The following is a 16470-nucleotide window of genomic DNA, read 5'->3' on the forward strand; positions in this document are numbered from 1 at the left end:
AACAGTAAAAGCAGGAAAACTTTGTGCTTCCACACCGGGCCAGTCAATTCCAGGTGTATTGGATGCCCCTCCATGTGAAAGCAAACTGTGGCCTGCACTCCACTGCCAGAGGAAAGGAGGGAGAACATGGTATCTGTTGCAGCACGCCGCTTGGCTGCCTCAGACCCCAGTTCATGCTGGGGTTCCAGCACATCCCATACGGCAGCACTGACGGCGATTCCATTCAGACCACGGGAGTCCACCGCTGGCCTCCACCCTGTGCACCCGCACAGCTCCTCCCAGACACCCTGCCGCCAGCCACGGGTCCCCTTAGAGCATCTTCCCCTGTGCCAAAATGAGAGAGCCTGGGAAAACAGCGTGTTTTCTTGACAGCCATCTCTAGAGTACACAGCTTGCCCAAACATATTTCAATTATTTACTATTCCTTGTTTGGGTACTATCATCATCTGCATGCAGGGTGGGGGTGGTAGAGAAAAATTATGAAAAAACAGCAGAAATTATCTAGAATTATTATTTCTTTTAAAATAAGGCCACAGCCAACATGCACTTGTGCACATTTTTGCTAGTACAATCTCAGAAAATATGGAATTTATTCACTGCAAGTTTTTTTAAAAAGTTACCAAATTAGTTCTACTGTTTTCTTCAGGATTAAAAGAGCATGTAAGCATAGGATAAATTGTAAACGGTTGGGCAGTTCTACTTCGCCACCTCTTTAGCCCTTAGCCATCTTCAAAAAGAAAAAAAAACCCAAAAAACAACCCTCAAAAAGCTGTAATTGCGTACCAAAGCGCAACAATCTGTATTAAAATACTACCAACTTTCAAAAAAGACTAACCCAGCCAGAACCTCTACTCTTGACCTCTGCAGTGAAAAGTGAGCGAACCGTGCAGAGCTGAATCTTATTACACCCAAAAAACCCTGAATTGCCAGGCAGTCCTTACCATTTTGCAGTTAAGACACGTCTCTGTTCCCTGTATGGCAAGTGCACCATAACATGAAGCAGCGCTACTGCAGGAAGCCTGTGCTGCTAGCACTTTTTAAAAGTGTTTCAGAACTGAAAAAGAGTCAGCCCTTAGCTGCCTTAATTACAGCAAAATTCCCAGTTTAGGCAGCGATTAATGGCTTTGCAGGTGGCAGAGCAATTCTAAGCCATTTTTCATAGATACTGAAACAGTTGGGGCTGGCGGGCATCACGTGCCACCAGCTGCCGGCGGCCGTGGCTGTCAGCCATGGCATCACTTGGCAAATGTTACCTCGTCCATCCTTCCCGTAAATGCAAGGCCACAAACAAGGAGCCAAGAGCCCAGACTAAGGCCTGACCCTCACCTGGTTAAAAGTTAAGTTAAAGTTACATCCTTTCCACCTGAGGCCAGTCCTTCCAAAGCCGGACATGCAGCCTACCCAGCGGGCCTTGCCAGCCCGAAGCTGCCCAAGACGCCTCCCGCGCACAGCGTAGCGGCCTCCATGGCTCCCCGCTCCTCAGCGGCGCCCTGGGCGCGCCAGGGGAGGTTCAACTCCAGCGACAGGACCCGGCCGGCTTCTCCGGGAAGCCCGCGGCCTGCAGGAGCTCACTGCAGCCAACGAGCCTGCTGAAGCCCCCCACAGCAGACACCTACGTGCTTCGCGGGACGCGTTCCTCTATCGCGGGTTTAAATCCTCCACAGCATTTATAATTTTACTGACACAAACCAACCAACCCCACAGCAGTTAGGGAAAGCCAAGCGCAAGGCTGGGGAGCGGGGTGCTGAGGGCCGGAACCCACCCTCCGTGCGCCTTCCCCTGCCCGGGGCGGCGGCAGGAGGCGGTTGCCTACCCCAGACTCAGCCAACGGCCCCTCAACGGCCGCGCGGACCCCGCCCCAGACTCGGCCAACGGCCCCTTAACGGCCGCCCCCGCGCGGACCCCGCCCCCAGCCCCGGCCCGCCCCAGGCTTTTGGCGCGAAAACGCCCGTGAGGGAAGGGGGCGGGGGGCGGGGCTCTGGGGGCCGGCGGCCGCCGATTGGCCGGAGCGGCGGCGCGCGCGGGGTGCGCTGCGGCGCGAGCGGCGGCGGCCGGGATGGACCTGGCGGTGGCGGCGGGGGACGCGGGCGCGGCGCAGCAGCACCGGCAGCTCCGCGATGAGGTGGCGGAGAAGTGCCAGAAGTTGTTCCAGGACTTCTTGGAGGAGTGAGTGAGAGCGGGCGGGGCCGGCGGCGGGCGGGCAGGGCCGGCGGGAGGCGGGCGGGCCGCAAGCGCCTCGCAGAGGGGGCCGCCATTTGGCGAGCGTGAGGTCCCGTCAGGGCCTGTCGCGACGGTCCCTGGAGTTTCAGACAGAAGAGCTCTCCTGTCGCCTGGGCCCGCCGCGGAGGCACTGCTCTGCCGTGAGGTGTCTGCCCCGCGAGGCGCGTAGGAAGGGAGCGCCGTGCTCCCTCGGGTGGCAAAACCCTTCCCAGGCAGCTTTCGATGGGACTTTGTGAGGTGCATTTGGCCCCTTTTAACAAAGTCTTGTGACAGCCAGGTCGCAGATCCCTTTTGCGGCTTGGTCCTTGCACCTTAATGCATCTGACTCCCTACGTTTTGTCTCCCGAGGGACCCTTCAGCAGCGAACAAGGAAACCCTTCACATCACCCCGAGGGACACAAAACCAAACGCGTTTTGCTGGTGCAGAGTCGTTGTTAAACCATAAATAAAATTCCTCGTGGCAAACCGGCTGTGTGAAGCGCAGATGCAGTGCGCCTGTGCTGGGGCGTTCACAGAACGGACGTAGCAAGGGGGGCGGAAGGAGAAATGTTGTTGGAAAAGACATTTGCAAGGGACTGTGGGATGCCGTCGTTCTCTTGCACACTCCTTAACGTGTGCGAGCCTTTCCTTCTCTTTCTCTCCTGAATTAGAAGTATTCCACTGCAGCCTGATACGTAACTGTGAAATGTTTTCCTGAATCACTTTCAGGTTCCAGAACAGTGATGGGGAGGTCAAGTATTTGCATGATGCTGAAGAACTGATTCGGCCAGAGCGGAACACGTTGATCGTAAGCTTTGCCGATTTGGAGCAGTTCAATCAGCAGCTCTCTACCACTATTCAGGAGGAATTTTACAGGTAAAGTGTAGAGGTTACCTAAGAGCTGAGCAGTGCTGCGGTCTCAGGCCCATAATGTCTTACGTGTTGTGTAAAAACGGAGAGATTTTTCTTCTTTCTGTATCCTGAAAACACTTACCTTTAAGATTTTTTTTTTTTAACTGGATCAAAACTTATTTCGTGATGGATTCCTCTCTGGAAGCCATTACTAATCTAGGCAATTGCATTTATTCTGGTAAAGTAGATGGTCAGTACAGGAATACAGAATAAACTCTAGAACTTTCTTGCTCTGAGAATATTTTATTGAACCTGTGGCTTATTTTGAGGATCTACTTCTTAATAGAAGGATAAAAGTGTCATAAAATGAAACTTTAAAAAGTCTTGTTTTCAGACAATAAAGCAAATGGCATTATTATGCAGTTATCTCATGTTTAGCATATTTAGATTAGCTTTTCTGTGTTCTTACATAATGTGGCAGTAAAAGCCAGAACCTGGAAATGTATGATACGAGCCTTGGATGTAGTCTAAAGCAAAGAGGCATTTTGATAGCTTCTATCAAATTTGAACTTATTTTCCGTATTTCAGGGTTTACCCTTACCTCTGCCGAGCAGTAAAGACTTTCGCCAGAGACCATGGAAATGTTGCTTCAAACAAGGACTTTTATGTTGCATTCCAAGATCTACCTACCAGACACAAGTAAGACGATTATTAATTCCAGAAACTTGTGCATTTTTACTACTGGAAAAAAAAGAGTCAAAGCATGCTGAAGATGTTTTGGTTATATAGCGTGAAATGTACAGTTGACCAATACAATTGTGAAAAAGTTTCCCCCATCTTCTGCAGGATATTTTTTGAAACAGTTTTTCATTTGTGAATCGTAGTCAGAAACTCACGTTCATCATATTCCACAAACAAATGTAACTTCTCTAATTTAAAAAAATGATTTAGAGTATGTTGCTTTTGAAGTATTAGTGAAGTAGCTGTTGCATTGGTTTGACCTTTAGTATTAATCTCAAAGTTCATGTAAAATCATAAAATGAGAATACATTCTAGTAACTTTGTTTCTTTTGTCTGTTACAACTGTTCTTTAGTCACAGAGTGAATGAAACGGTGTTGCGTCTCAGTACTTGGGGAGTACCCTGGGCCTAAAAATGTCAACTCAACTTAAAATTTTAATCCTTATGAATTTCTGTTTTAACCAGAATTCGAGAACTGACATCAGCCAAAATTGGCTCACTGATGCGTATCAGTGGACAAGTGGTACGTACCCACCCAGTCCATCCTGAGCTTGTAAGTGGAACCTTCCTGTGCCTCGACTGCCAGACAGTGATTAAAGATGTGGAACAGCAATTTAAATACACGCAGCCAAACATCTGCAGAAACCCAGTCTGTGCCAATAGAAGGAGATTCCTGCTGGACACAAACAAATCAAGATTTGTTGATTTCCAAAAGGTACAGTGGTGAGGTTGGGGGACGACGACGATCAGTGATGTTCCTGTGGTAGTTGAAAGGTGTTGTTTGTACTGCTACACACTGAAGACTGTTAATTTTGGTTCTGCCAACATCAAGACAAGACCTCAAGAAAAGGCACTGGAATTTCTGCAAATAGTTTCTTTCTGTCTATGGAAGGCTTATGTTTAAGCATGGGAAATTATGAAGAGCATCAAAGCAGTTTTGTTGCATGATGTTTATTGTCTAAGTAAGCCACTGAAAACCCACGTATTTGAGCCGTTGCTAGTCTCGTGTTGCAGGTACATCATATGTAGTTGGTTAATACAAGTGTGAAAAGAGATGTCTTCTAGTATCTGCAGTGTTTTGCTCTTCCAGATTGATTTACCCTGCCAAAATCCTCAGCACTTCACATCCTGCAATAATACTTTGTGTCAGTCACGTTAACTGGACTCTTCAAGTTGCTTTTCCTAGCCAGCAGAATTGTCATTGTGACCCCTGTGTATCCTCTGAAGTTTCTCCAAGACTCCTTAGATACTGATTATGAAGGGATTTTTTGTTGTTTGCCTTATTGTAAGAGGAATTTCATGACTGACATGGATGGCAGCAATCAAATGCTAACTATATTTATTAGCAGGTTAGCTTTTGAAACAGTTTCAAACTTGGTGACATCCACTGAATGCTTAATATTCTCTCCCTCCCCAGGTTCGCATTCAGGAGACGCAGGCCGAGCTGCCGCGCGGCAGCATTCCTCGCAGTGTGGAAGTGATCTTGCGTGCAGAAGCAGTGGAGTCTGCTCAGGCAGGTGACAAATGTGACTTCACAGGGTCACTGATTGTCGTGCCTGATGTGTCCCAGCTCTCAACACCAGGTTTGTTGCTACCGCTCATGACCTTGATGACGTGTCCCTCCTGCTTGTTCTGGGAACTGCTGTTCTGACTCCCACTCTAATGGCAGGGGTGCGTGCAGAAACCGGCTCCCGGGTGAGCGGGACAGAGGGCTATGAAACCGAAGGCATCCGAGGACTTCGTGCCCTTGGAGTCAGAGAGCTGTCGTATAAGCTAGTCTTTCTAGCTTGTTACGTTGCACCAACAAATCCACGGGTGAGTCTGGAAAGAAAATAGATTTGAAGGTATTGATGGTTTCTGCTCTGTATGGTTTGACCTCAAATTAGGGAGCAGGAACGGGTCAAGCTTTAAATATGGATGTGTAGCACCTTCCTGTGCATTTGTCTGTCTTCATATTCTGATTGGATTTATATAGCAAGGGTTTTTTCTTAGCTTTATTGTTCATAGCAGTTTTCACAGATGTGATTATTTGCCAATGTTGTAATTTTATTCTAAAGAGTTAACTGGTCCATATATTTCCATTCAGCTTTCATCCATTTCTGCAGCATTTCCTTTTCCTCCAGGAAATCCCATTGCTTCATTTTGTCACAGGGAAAACAGTGATCCTTCTTGTTCCCTCTGGTTTATCACATGACATCTTGGGATGTTACTACAACATAATAAGTAATACCAACTATGGCTGGGTTTTAGCATGGTATGATATTTTAATCTGTAATTCTGCTAGCAGCTTCACCGTCACATAGGATGAAAATAGCATCTGTTATCTTCTGGGTGTAGAAGTTTCCTGCCTCATTCCAGAGTAATGAAAGACCTTGTCAATTCCAGTTAATGAAGAATCTTTACAAAGGCAAATTTTAGCCAAAGGAAGTTGTACTGGTTTGCTCTCTTTTTAATCTCTGGACAAGCATGTCTCCTGGGTTTTTCTCACTAACTGAAGTTACACTCCATTGATTTTGCTTCCTCGGAAATTGTCTGTTGGTTTTTAAAGTTCTAAGGTGATGAGCTTCCTTAGTCTAAGGTGAGCTTTTCTGAATGTGTTCCATTCAGCTTACAGAGCAAGTTTTTGTAACCTCCTGTCTGCAGTACTCACATTCAGTAGCGACCATGTTACTACTTTTTTTTTTTTATTTTTTTATTTCCTTTGTTTAGTTTGGTGGAAAAGAGCTCCGAGATGAAGAACAGACGGCAGAAAGCATTAAAAACCAAATGTCTGTGAAAGAGTGGGAAAAGGTTTTTGAAATGAGCCAAGATAAGAACCTTTACCATAATCTGTGCACCAGCCTCTTCCCCACTATTCATGGTAGGAGTCCAGTTGTTGCCTCAGAGAGGGAAGATTTCACTTGTGAAAATAGTAATTGTTTTTGCTGTCTGTGTAGTGCCATTTTGGGAAAGCTTGAAAGCCCTATGCCAGCTACCACAGACTCTCCCCTCCAGCACTGGTTATGCTAGAAAAGGAGAATCTATTTCCTGAGTACTTGCTGTGTTTAATCATTAAACCAGCCTGCAAGGCTAGTCAAAATGGTTGGGTTTGCTATTGGGTGACTTACTAAACCCTTCAGCTGACAGTTGGATATAAGCTCTATTTTATATGGGCTTACCTTCAAAAGATTGTGTGCTGTTGCGCATGCATATGTGTGTGTGTATGTTTGCAGTTGTTTCTGGCTCAGAGCTACTTTGAGGACTTACGTTGGTTATGTCTGAAAAGTTTGATCAGCTGAATTTGTCCATATTCTGAGACACTGTAGCATAAAGGAATTCAACTGCTTTCTGAGTCATTCTTCCCTGAAACTGTATCAAGCACATAAATGCAGTTTTAGTGGATGTTAGCAAATAAGTAAATTCTGAGCGGATGTGCCCAAATGCTCTAAAATTCCAGTGGGCTGAAGTTTTTTTTAAATAGGAAAAATGTGGTGTTTTCTTTGGATTTTTAGTCGAGTGTCTTTTCTGGGGCAGGTAATGATGAAGTGAAACGTGGGGTCCTGCTGATGCTTTTTGGAGGAGTTCCTAAGACCACTTCAGAAGGCACTTCATTGCGTGGGGACATCAATGTTTGTGTTGTTGGTGATCCAAGTACAGCCAAGAGTCAATTTCTAAAGTAAGCATCTCATTAAAACTCAGTATTTAAATATTGTCCAGTGTGACTAGAGCTATAAATGTGTACTGTGCCTTTTTTATGTTAAACAGAGGAAAGGGAAGTAAAGTATTTAAGAATATATTCCAGGAACTGTTTGGATGTGGTTGAAGTATTTGAACAGGGCTGAAGCAAACTCAACAAGCTGCTGTGCTAATAACAAAGAATGAATTAAGACTTTTTTTTTTTGTTCTTTAGGTAGTTATAAAAGTATGAATTTCCAAATATTTTCAAAAGACATTGAATATTAAAAGCCCAAAACTTATTGCACGTCTTAAGATATCAGAGACAGATGAAATAACGATTTTTTTTAGCTTAGTTTAGTAGGTTCCAACACTTTGGACAAATAGACAACTATTAGCCCTGAAAAGTAATTATGAAATAATTATGTTTTATGCTACATCTTGTATTACAATGCTTTTTTATCAGAAATTCTGGTTCATGTGGCTTTATTTTATCATGACTGTTCGTTTACTTCTACATCATTCCCCATGAAGCTGAGGTCCTTGCAGCGTGCGCTGCAGCTCAGAAATGTAGAGGCACCACAAAAGATGCCTTAGGCTGCCTGTGGTCAGTCTCGCTGCTTCCTGCTATGAAGCCGTTTGTTCCCTTGTGCTGACATTTACCTGACCCGCAAGGGCTATGTTAACTTGTGAAGTCAGCAGAAAACTTGTGGGAGGAGGTCTGGATTATTTCTTCTGCTGGTGTAAGCACGGGTGAATAACAGACCTATGACAGACTGCAGTTAGATAAGGATTAGTTTCCAAGGCTTGCTCAGACATCATTAGAGGTGGGAGGGTCTAGCTAAATACTAATTGCTTCCTGAAGGAAGGAACAAGCCCTAGCCTGAGAGGTTGAAAACAGCACTGCATTACAGTTATCTTGTTTTTGCAGGTTTCAATCTGACTTGTTAAGTTTGTTCCTCACTGTTACTTCTCTCCATAGGCATGTGGACGAGTTCAGTCCTCGTGCTGTATACACCAGTGGAAAAGCCTCCAGTGCTGCTGGTCTAACAGCGGCTGTTGTAAAAGATGAGGAGTCTCATGAATTTGTCATTGAAGCTGGAGCGCTGATGCTGGCGGATAATGTGAGTCCAGGAACTAGAGAGGTTCCTGCATCCCTGGGATGGTTTTGATTAATGATAAAGAGCCCCAAATTGTCTTAACGATGCTTTTTTTCCAAACATGATTGAATTTGGGTGACTTACTGGTTTATGTTCTTCTGCTGCAGGGGGTTTGTTGCATTGATGAGTTTGACAAAATGGACGTGCGGGATCAAGTAGCCATTCATGAAGCAATGGAGCAGCAGACTATATCCATTACTAAAGCAGGAGTAAAGGTAGCTTGCGCTATTCTTCTGGTTGTGTAGTCTGTATGGTCGCCTGACTGTTTGTTCCATGCGCTGATCTAGCGTCATCTGATAGATTTTTGTGTCAGCTCTGCAGCTGCCTCACTGTGGCAGGACAGAGATCACTTGCCTGCAAAGTTTTTGTGCCACCAGAAATGTTGCTGAAAGGTAAAAAAGAGATAGTAGTGGACAGGAAACAGAAAATGGAAAAATTCTAACCTTGAAGTAACCCCAAAAGAGCTTATAAATTTGTGTGTGTTTGTAGAAGTAAAGTGTGTATTTGCACTGTTAAAAACAGAGTGTCGTGAAAAACAGTTTTAAGAGCTTGTTTCAGTATTGTTGGCAAGAGTGTGACAATGTTAAAACATTGATTCATCAAGCTGTGTCTTGGGGCAGAGACCTGATTAGAAAGGGCTGGTTGGAAGAGTTTGGGCTCTTCTGACGAGTGATTGTTGTAATACCTCCATTGAAACTCCATCTAAAAGATGTTATGCTGACCCATTCGAATTGCAATGAGTTGGTTTAGCAAGTGGTCACAGATATCATTCTTCTGTTTTTTAAAAGGTTTTGGGTTTGTTTTGTTTTTTTTTCATTGTCAGGCTACCCTGAATGCCAGGACCTCAATTTTGGCTGCAGCAAACCCAGTTGGCGGGCGCTATGACAGATCCAAGTCACTGAAACAGAATATAAACCTGTCAGCTCCCATCATGTCTCGCTTTGATCTCTTCTTCATCCTTGTGGATGAATGTAATGAGGTAATTTTAAGGAATTGTAGAATAATTTATGTCAGAAAAGACCTCTGGAGGTCTCTAGTCTAACCTTACACTCAAAGCAGGTTGTTGAGAACAGGTTGCCAAGACCATGACCTGGGGAGTTTCGAGTATATCTTCAAGGACAGAGATTCTGTAGCTTCTCTAGGCCCCTACTGCAATGTTTGACAACTCTCATGTGTTTAAAAAATAATAATAAGTTTTATATCTAATCAGAATTTCTCCTGGTTTAGTTTGCGTTGGTTGCCTCTTGTCAACCTGTACTTCTAAGAACAATTTGGCTCCAGCACATCTATACTCGCCAATGAGGCAGTTGCTTTCTTTTCAAGCTGAACAGACACAGCTCTTTCAGCCTCTCTTCATACATCATGTGCTCTTGTCCTCTGACCATCTTGGTGGCTCTCTGCAATTTTAGGTGAAGCTGATCTCATGCAAGTGTCTTGCTTCTGCTTTTCTTCTCTGTCTGCAAAGTTAAAAGCTGGCAGTACAGATTTGAACATGCTGTGATGAATACAAGGATGCCTTTTCATCTTGTAGTGATTTGACCTGCAAACTTAACACCATTAGTCATTTTTACAAATCGCTGGTCACTAAGGCTAAGACTGCTACCACCTGTCTATGTGGCATTTGCCTTGGGAACGCATGAGATACAGAGATTAATGTTGGTTCAGCGCTATTCTCTCCACTGTTTTGCTCAGAGTGATTATCTAATTGAGAAGGGACTGATGAAAGAGACAGAGTAGGCTGCAAAGGAATAAAGCAGTTCCCACGCTGCAAAGTGCTGCTTTCTGCCTGTTCTACAGCTAACTTGTAACCCAGGAGAGTTCCAAGAAGTTATAAATCCTAAAACTGCCTTTTATCCCTTCTCTGCTATGTTTCCTTGTACTAAAAACCGCCAGGGTATTCTCCTGCATCTTCTGGCAGGGAGTCGGGCTTCTGGAAACACTAGCTCTGCCATGAGGAGTGCAAGTGAGGGAGGGGAATGGGAAGGAAGAATATAGCTGTTGTTTTGATATTTGGCTGAAGTTGTGAAAGTGATCTGACAGAGCAATAATATCCCAGGTTACAGATTACGCCATTGCCAGACGCATAGTGGATCTGCATTCCAGAGTAGAAGAATCTGTTGATCGTGTCTATTCATTAGATGATATCAGAAGGTATCTGCTGTTTGCAAGACAGTTTAAACCAAAGGTAATTCTACTTTCCTGTATACAACTCTAAGTTGTTCTGTATGAGGGGGTCCAAAGGAACAGTCACTCTGTAGCATGCTTTTTTCCAGCAAATGCAAAGACACTTAGTGTAGTGTTCTCTCAAGAAAGGAGCCATAAACTCAGTTATTATCTAGAAACATAGCATATTTTGGAGCCATGTACTCTTTTCTTTGAAGTCCAGAAACCCAGCCAGCCCAGCTGAGACTGTTATAATCAGTAGTCTTAACTGCTTTGGTGGCAGTTCTTAACCTCTGTCTAGAACAATTGAGGGGTCGCTTCATAGCTTTCTCATACCTCAAGGGCATGGGTTATTCAGCACGGCTGCTGCAGAGATTTTTGTATTTTATTGACTTATTGCTTAATCAAACTGTTTGTTTGTGTTTATTTTAAAAGGGTATTGTTCCTCGATATTTCTTTGCTTTGTGGTAAAATACAGAACGTGGGAAATTGCTCTAAGTACAAATTTTTGCGGTCTATCCAAACAGCAGCTTGGATGGGCTGCGTTGTTAGATTTTTCAGAAGTTCTTCTAATGTAGTTCTCAAAAAGAAAGAGAGAACACCCTCCCTTACAGAGTTTTGAAAACTCCCATTTCATTTCCACATCGTGGGGATTTTGTTTTCCGGCTGGATCTGTGTATGTGCAGATAGACTCAGGCTGAAAAGCATGTACACAAAGCTGTAGTCAGTGTTAGTACATCAAGTGTATGCTTGTGTGTGTGTTTGCACGCAGAATGAAAGGTTGAACATAGAACAATCTAGTTGAGACAGACATGAATTATGCCCGGAAGCAAGTCGGTGGAACAGAAAAATAGAAATGATCAAAAATCTGTAAAATAATGAATGCATCAGTGTACTTAATGTAATATCATTGTTACTGTAATCATTATTACAATATAACTTTAACATAATGTGATTGTCATTATATTTATGTATAGTATGTGTATAGCATAGCATATTTTGGAGAAAAGCAATAGCTAGTACAGAAAAGTCTGGGAACTGCCAATTTAATGCAAGAAGAATAAACTTTAATACTTCTAACATGGCAACCTGTCATACTCTCTTATGTCACAAAGATATCTAAGGAGTCTGAAGACTTTATAGTGGAGCAGTATAAACGACTACGGCAGCGTGATGGCTCTGGAGTGACAAAGTCGTCCTGGAGAATCACAGTGCGACAGTTGGAAAGCATGATTCGGCTCTCTGAAGCTATGGCCCGTATGCACTGCTGCGATGAGGTATCAGGTTTTTGATTATACAAGTGTTTACATAATGTTGTGTGAGTTCTGGCTTTGCTATTTGACTATGGTATTGCACATATTTAAATCGTGTGGGTGAGGAGGAGAGCTTGGATCATGTTTTCACTTGTGATGTGGTCATACTCGGTCTGAATTTGTATGCCAGAAGTACTGTTTTTAAGGTATGGACCAGATCAGCTGGTCCAAACTGAGAACATGAGTGTTTTTGCATTACAGTTGCATCAGCACTCTCAGCCTGTTAACTGTCAAATCATGACAAATAGGAAGAACAATCACCTATTAGTATCAGCCAGGGCTGTTGGCAGTGTCTCTCCTGGTCATGTGTAGTTTGTAATCTCTCACAGCTCTCTCCCATCCGCAATCTAAAAAGCCAAAGTTCATCAAAGTATCTGAACCCCCTAAGAGTACCTGTATTTGTGATCTGAGTTCCTTCTCACATCAACCAATGTTGAAATGTATATTGTGTTATGGCTATTAACTGTGGTATGACTACTATCCACCTAGTCCCCGCTTTAAAACTCAGTGGGCCTTTTGAAATATTGATTAGGGGTTATGTGACACATGCAGTGGTAGAAACTTACTCACTGGTTGTGTAAGAAGGACACCCATTGGGTTCTTTTTAATTTAATTCAGCTTATAAAGAAACAGATAGCTTTTAGCTTATGGCTCAGCTAGAAATGATTTTTCCAGTTTTTGCTTTTCAATTCTGGAGGAGATTACATCTTTTTTTTTTTTTTTTCCCTTCACATTTTTTCTGTCTAGACCAATTTCTTTCATGTTTCTTGCTCCACTGATCTTTCTTCAAAATGTTCTTGTCTTAAGTAAAATTTCTATCAACTCCACGTGATTGCTAAAGCCTGAAAGATTCATGAGGCTGCTTATTCCCTCCATAACCTTGTGTGAACTCAGAGTACTTGCAGTGGGATATAATTTGACTTGCAGAGTCTTTACTGCTTAGGTTTAATCAGGTGAGATGGGTAGAAAGACCCTTCGTCAGAGTCAGAGGTGAGTTTCTGGAGCTATTGGGGAAAAAAAACTTTTAACACTAGAAGAGCCACCATTCCTATTTAATACATGTTTTTTTTCAAATCTTCCCCAGGTTCACCCGAAACATGTGAAGGAAGCTTTCAGGCTTTTAAATAAGTCCATCATTAGAGTTGAGACTCCTGACATCAATTTAGATCAAGATGATGAACAGCAAATAGAGGATCAAGAGGACCAAGATGGAGTCAATGGTAAATTACTTGTAGAGAAAGGGGAAAGTGCTTCCAGCCTTTACAGCTTGCCTTGTTTGAGTATATGCTTCTCTTCAGTTTCTCACCTTTTTCTCACCTAGTAGGGTCTAGGAATCTTGACTCCTGTTCTTAACTCTCTTACTTCTTGAGCCTCCTTGTGGGTCCACTCGTCTGGTTGGTCAATGCAACACTTTTCAGTGGCTCAGAGTATTCAACAGTTAAAAGGTATTACAGATTTAAACTTGGGCATGTGTCCAAACAGGTGAGGCAGAAGCTCCAGCTGGGGTCAATGGTCTTGTGAATGGGATCAATGGCCATTCTGAGGACATGAACAAGGATGCCGCACCCAAAGCTTCTCTTAGACTGGGCTTCTCTGAGTATCGACGAATTTCTAACCTCCTGGTGCTGCATCTCAGGAAAGCAGAAGAAGGTAAGAATTTGTTTATTAAAAAGGCAGCAGACCCTGGGTTCAGGGAGCAGCTGTTACTACACCTCATGCTGTTGCACTTGGGATTTTCACTCCTGCTGAGACACCAAACTTATTAGGTCAGGTGTGAACCTGTACACATGCGGCTATACTACATCTGATGATACAAATACAACTTCTTGGACTTCCTATCTCTGGTATCTGGTATCTTACCTGGTATCTCATTTGTCAAAACCCAGTAAGTCGAGGAGCGTGCCAACAGAGCAGATCCAGAAAACAATTTATAGCATATGCTGGTTTAACCTAGCTAGAAGAGTCAGCAGCAATGAACACTGTAGCAAGAGCTTTAATGTATGCCAGCAACTGCAGCCTAAAGTATACACTTAACCAGTATGCGCCAAATAGCTGCATCATTTCTTGGGCAGAAGAAATATTTCAGTTGCAATGAGGCTACTCCTGTAATGAAATGCAGCAGTTGTCTCATAGCATGTACCAATGCGATGAAGTTTTTGGAAGGGTGTGGAGACTGCAATATCTTGTCAAAATGCTGAGTACCTGTAGAAGGATGACTTCTTTGGCTTTGTGTGACAGTGATTTTCTTTTGCCCTTACTTAGAGGAAAGTTGTACAAGTCCTTGTGACTGCTTTTTCTTGAAGCTGAAGGCTGATGTGATTGCTAGGCTGCTCAGTTAATTTGTAAGCCACTTGGATGCATAGAACTGAAAGCTTCAATTCTCAATCTAAATATCTCCAATTAAGCCATGATACAACAGCCTCCTGTACAAAACATGATGACTAAGAAACAGAAGAAAGTCTGGTGTTTCTTAAACATCTTTAAAAGCATGTTTCTCTCTTTGGCATTGTAAATGTTAACATATAAATCCTTTTCTCTTACGGTTTGAATGGTATCTTACTGCTGTTGTGTTTATGCAAATTATTTTCTTTGCAGAAGAGGACGATTCATCATTAAAGAAGAGTGAACTTATTAATTGGTATCTAAAGGAAATTGAATCTGAAATAGAATCTGAAGAAGAACTAATAAATAAAAAGAAGATCATAGAGAGAGTCATTCACCGACTTACTCATTATGTATGTATAGAGATGTGTGGAAAAAGGGGTTTAACTTACATGGTGCAATGATTCATTTTAATAGAATACATTCCTAATTTGAGAAATATGTTTTGTGCTTCCATGTTATTGACTGATGCAGTATAAATGCCTTCTTTGTTTAATACCTGTTAAAAATAATTATAGAGAAAATACTGAAATAAATCAGAGATGTGTCTAAGTTCAAAGTGCCATATTATGTCCCTGTAGAAGTGTAAGTGATATTTTTCTGATACAGAAATACAAACAGCACTATTCAGTGGACAGCTTTAAGTCACGGGGGCACTAGGGTAATTTGGAGGGAAAAGTATGAAAATATAAAATACTTCTCACTTTTAAAGGTACAAAATTGCTAGATTGAAGTGTTCCCAGAAAGCATACAACATGCAAGAGATTTCCACTGAGCATAGTTGTTAAGCTTAGGAACCTGTTAAAGACGGAGTTCACAATTAAAAGGGTTAAATTATTCATGAATAAGAGGTGCTACCAGTATAAAAAGGAGATGCCTTTCAAAAAGTACAAACAGACCTTTCTCTTCTTGTTTGAATACAAATTTTTGTCTGTTGCAGGACCACATTCTGATAGAACTGTCCCAGTCAGGACTGAGAGGATCCAGAGAAGAGGAGACTTTTGATGAAGATCCATACCTGGTTGTCAACCCAAACTATCTGCTGGAAGACTAAGGGCTGAGAACTGGATTGTAGAGCTGACTAGTTACATGTTGGAAAATGCATTCTTTTCTTGCAAGGGTTGCTGTATAGCTAACATCTTAAATTCCTATGAATGCTTTACTGTGGAATGCACCAATGTGTGGTTAGTAATATATGATTGCTCATTTACACTGAGCATACCTGGAAAGTTTTTACAGAAATGACACACTTACATAGTAGTTTCGTTATTAATTCTGGGTTTCAGTGCCATCATCTAGATGCAGAGGAGAATCATTCAATAGCTCTTTTCAGCATCAAGGTATGTAGATGCTTCTGTTTTAAATGAGAGGAATTTTGCATTGTTCTTCTATTGTATTTAGTAGACTTTTTATGCTTTAGGTTTTTACTGTTTTTCTTATTAACATAAATAAAAGATCATTAAATATCTGGAGATGTCTGGGGCTGGATTTGTTGGTACTCGTATATGGGATTGCTATTTTCTATGCCTATGCTTTGAGGCTGAAAAAATAGTGATCTAGATGTTTAATGTCTTAAGAAATATTACATTTCCTGGATGACAGATGCTGTTTTTTAAGAAGTTTTTTTAACTTCCAGTATGGATAATGAGAAACTCTGATTGCTTCTCTTTCTTTTTAGAGGGACTAAAGATGTGTATGCTCCTGTTGCATATGTAAAATAGAAAATTGAAAATAGCCAGGCCCAAAGCAAGGCTTTAAGTTTGGAGGTCAGAAACCCCCATCATGATGAATGTCTTGACTTGTAAGTGAATTGAAAACTGCCATCATTTGTGAGGGATTTTTAAGACTATATTTGTAAATTTGTTTGTGGATTTTTCTGTAAGAAAATTTTACTTAAATTTCTGTTGTTCTCAATTATTTGCTGTATACTATGGGATTATGAAATAATCTATTAAGAATTTAAAATACCTGAATGTTTGTCTTGTCAACCTGATACCAGCACCTACG

The 16470-nt window shown here is 42.4% G+C and overlaps 1 protein-coding gene across 1 annotated transcript; it reads left to right on the top strand.

Moving 5' to 3' along the window:
• Nucleotides 1-2056: 2056 nt before the first annotated feature.
• On the top strand, nt 2057-15517 carry MCM6 (minichromosome maintenance complex component 6). The gene is made up of 17 exons (XM_075711093.1): nt 2057-2166; nt 2929-3075; nt 3640-3750; nt 4257-4506; nt 5209-5374; nt 5461-5606; nt 6501-6651; nt 7305-7446; nt 8428-8569; nt 8713-8820; nt 9429-9584; nt 10662-10790; nt 11884-12045; nt 13166-13301; nt 13564-13731; nt 14677-14816; nt 15404-15517. The coding sequence occupies exons 1-17, from the start codon at nt 2057-2059 to the stop codon at nt 15515-15517; spliced, it is 2478 nt and encodes an 825-aa protein (XP_075567208.1).
• Nucleotides 15518-16470: the final 953 nt, after the last annotated feature.

This window comes from Pelecanus crispus, chromosome 5, assembly GCF_030463565.1.
Source record: "Pelecanus crispus isolate bPelCri1 chromosome 5, bPelCri1.pri, whole genome shotgun sequence".
Taxonomy (NCBI): Eukaryota; Metazoa; Chordata; class Aves; order Pelecaniformes; family Pelecanidae; genus Pelecanus; species Pelecanus crispus.

Excerpts from the sequence above, each read along its gene's own strand:
- MCM6 (XM_075711093.1), top strand. The coding sequence starts at position 2,057 with ATGGACCTGGCGGTGGCGGCGGGGGACGCGGGCGCGGCGCAGCAGCAC. Across the intron at positions 5,375-5,460 it reads GTCCCAGCTCTCAACACCAG|GGGTGCGTGCAGAAACCGGC; the intron begins GTTTGTTGCTAC and ends CTCTAATGGCAG. Across the intron at positions 9,585-10,661 it reads TTGTGGATGAATGTAATGAG|GTTACAGATTACGCCATTGC; the intron begins GTAATTTTAAGG and ends ATAATATCCCAG.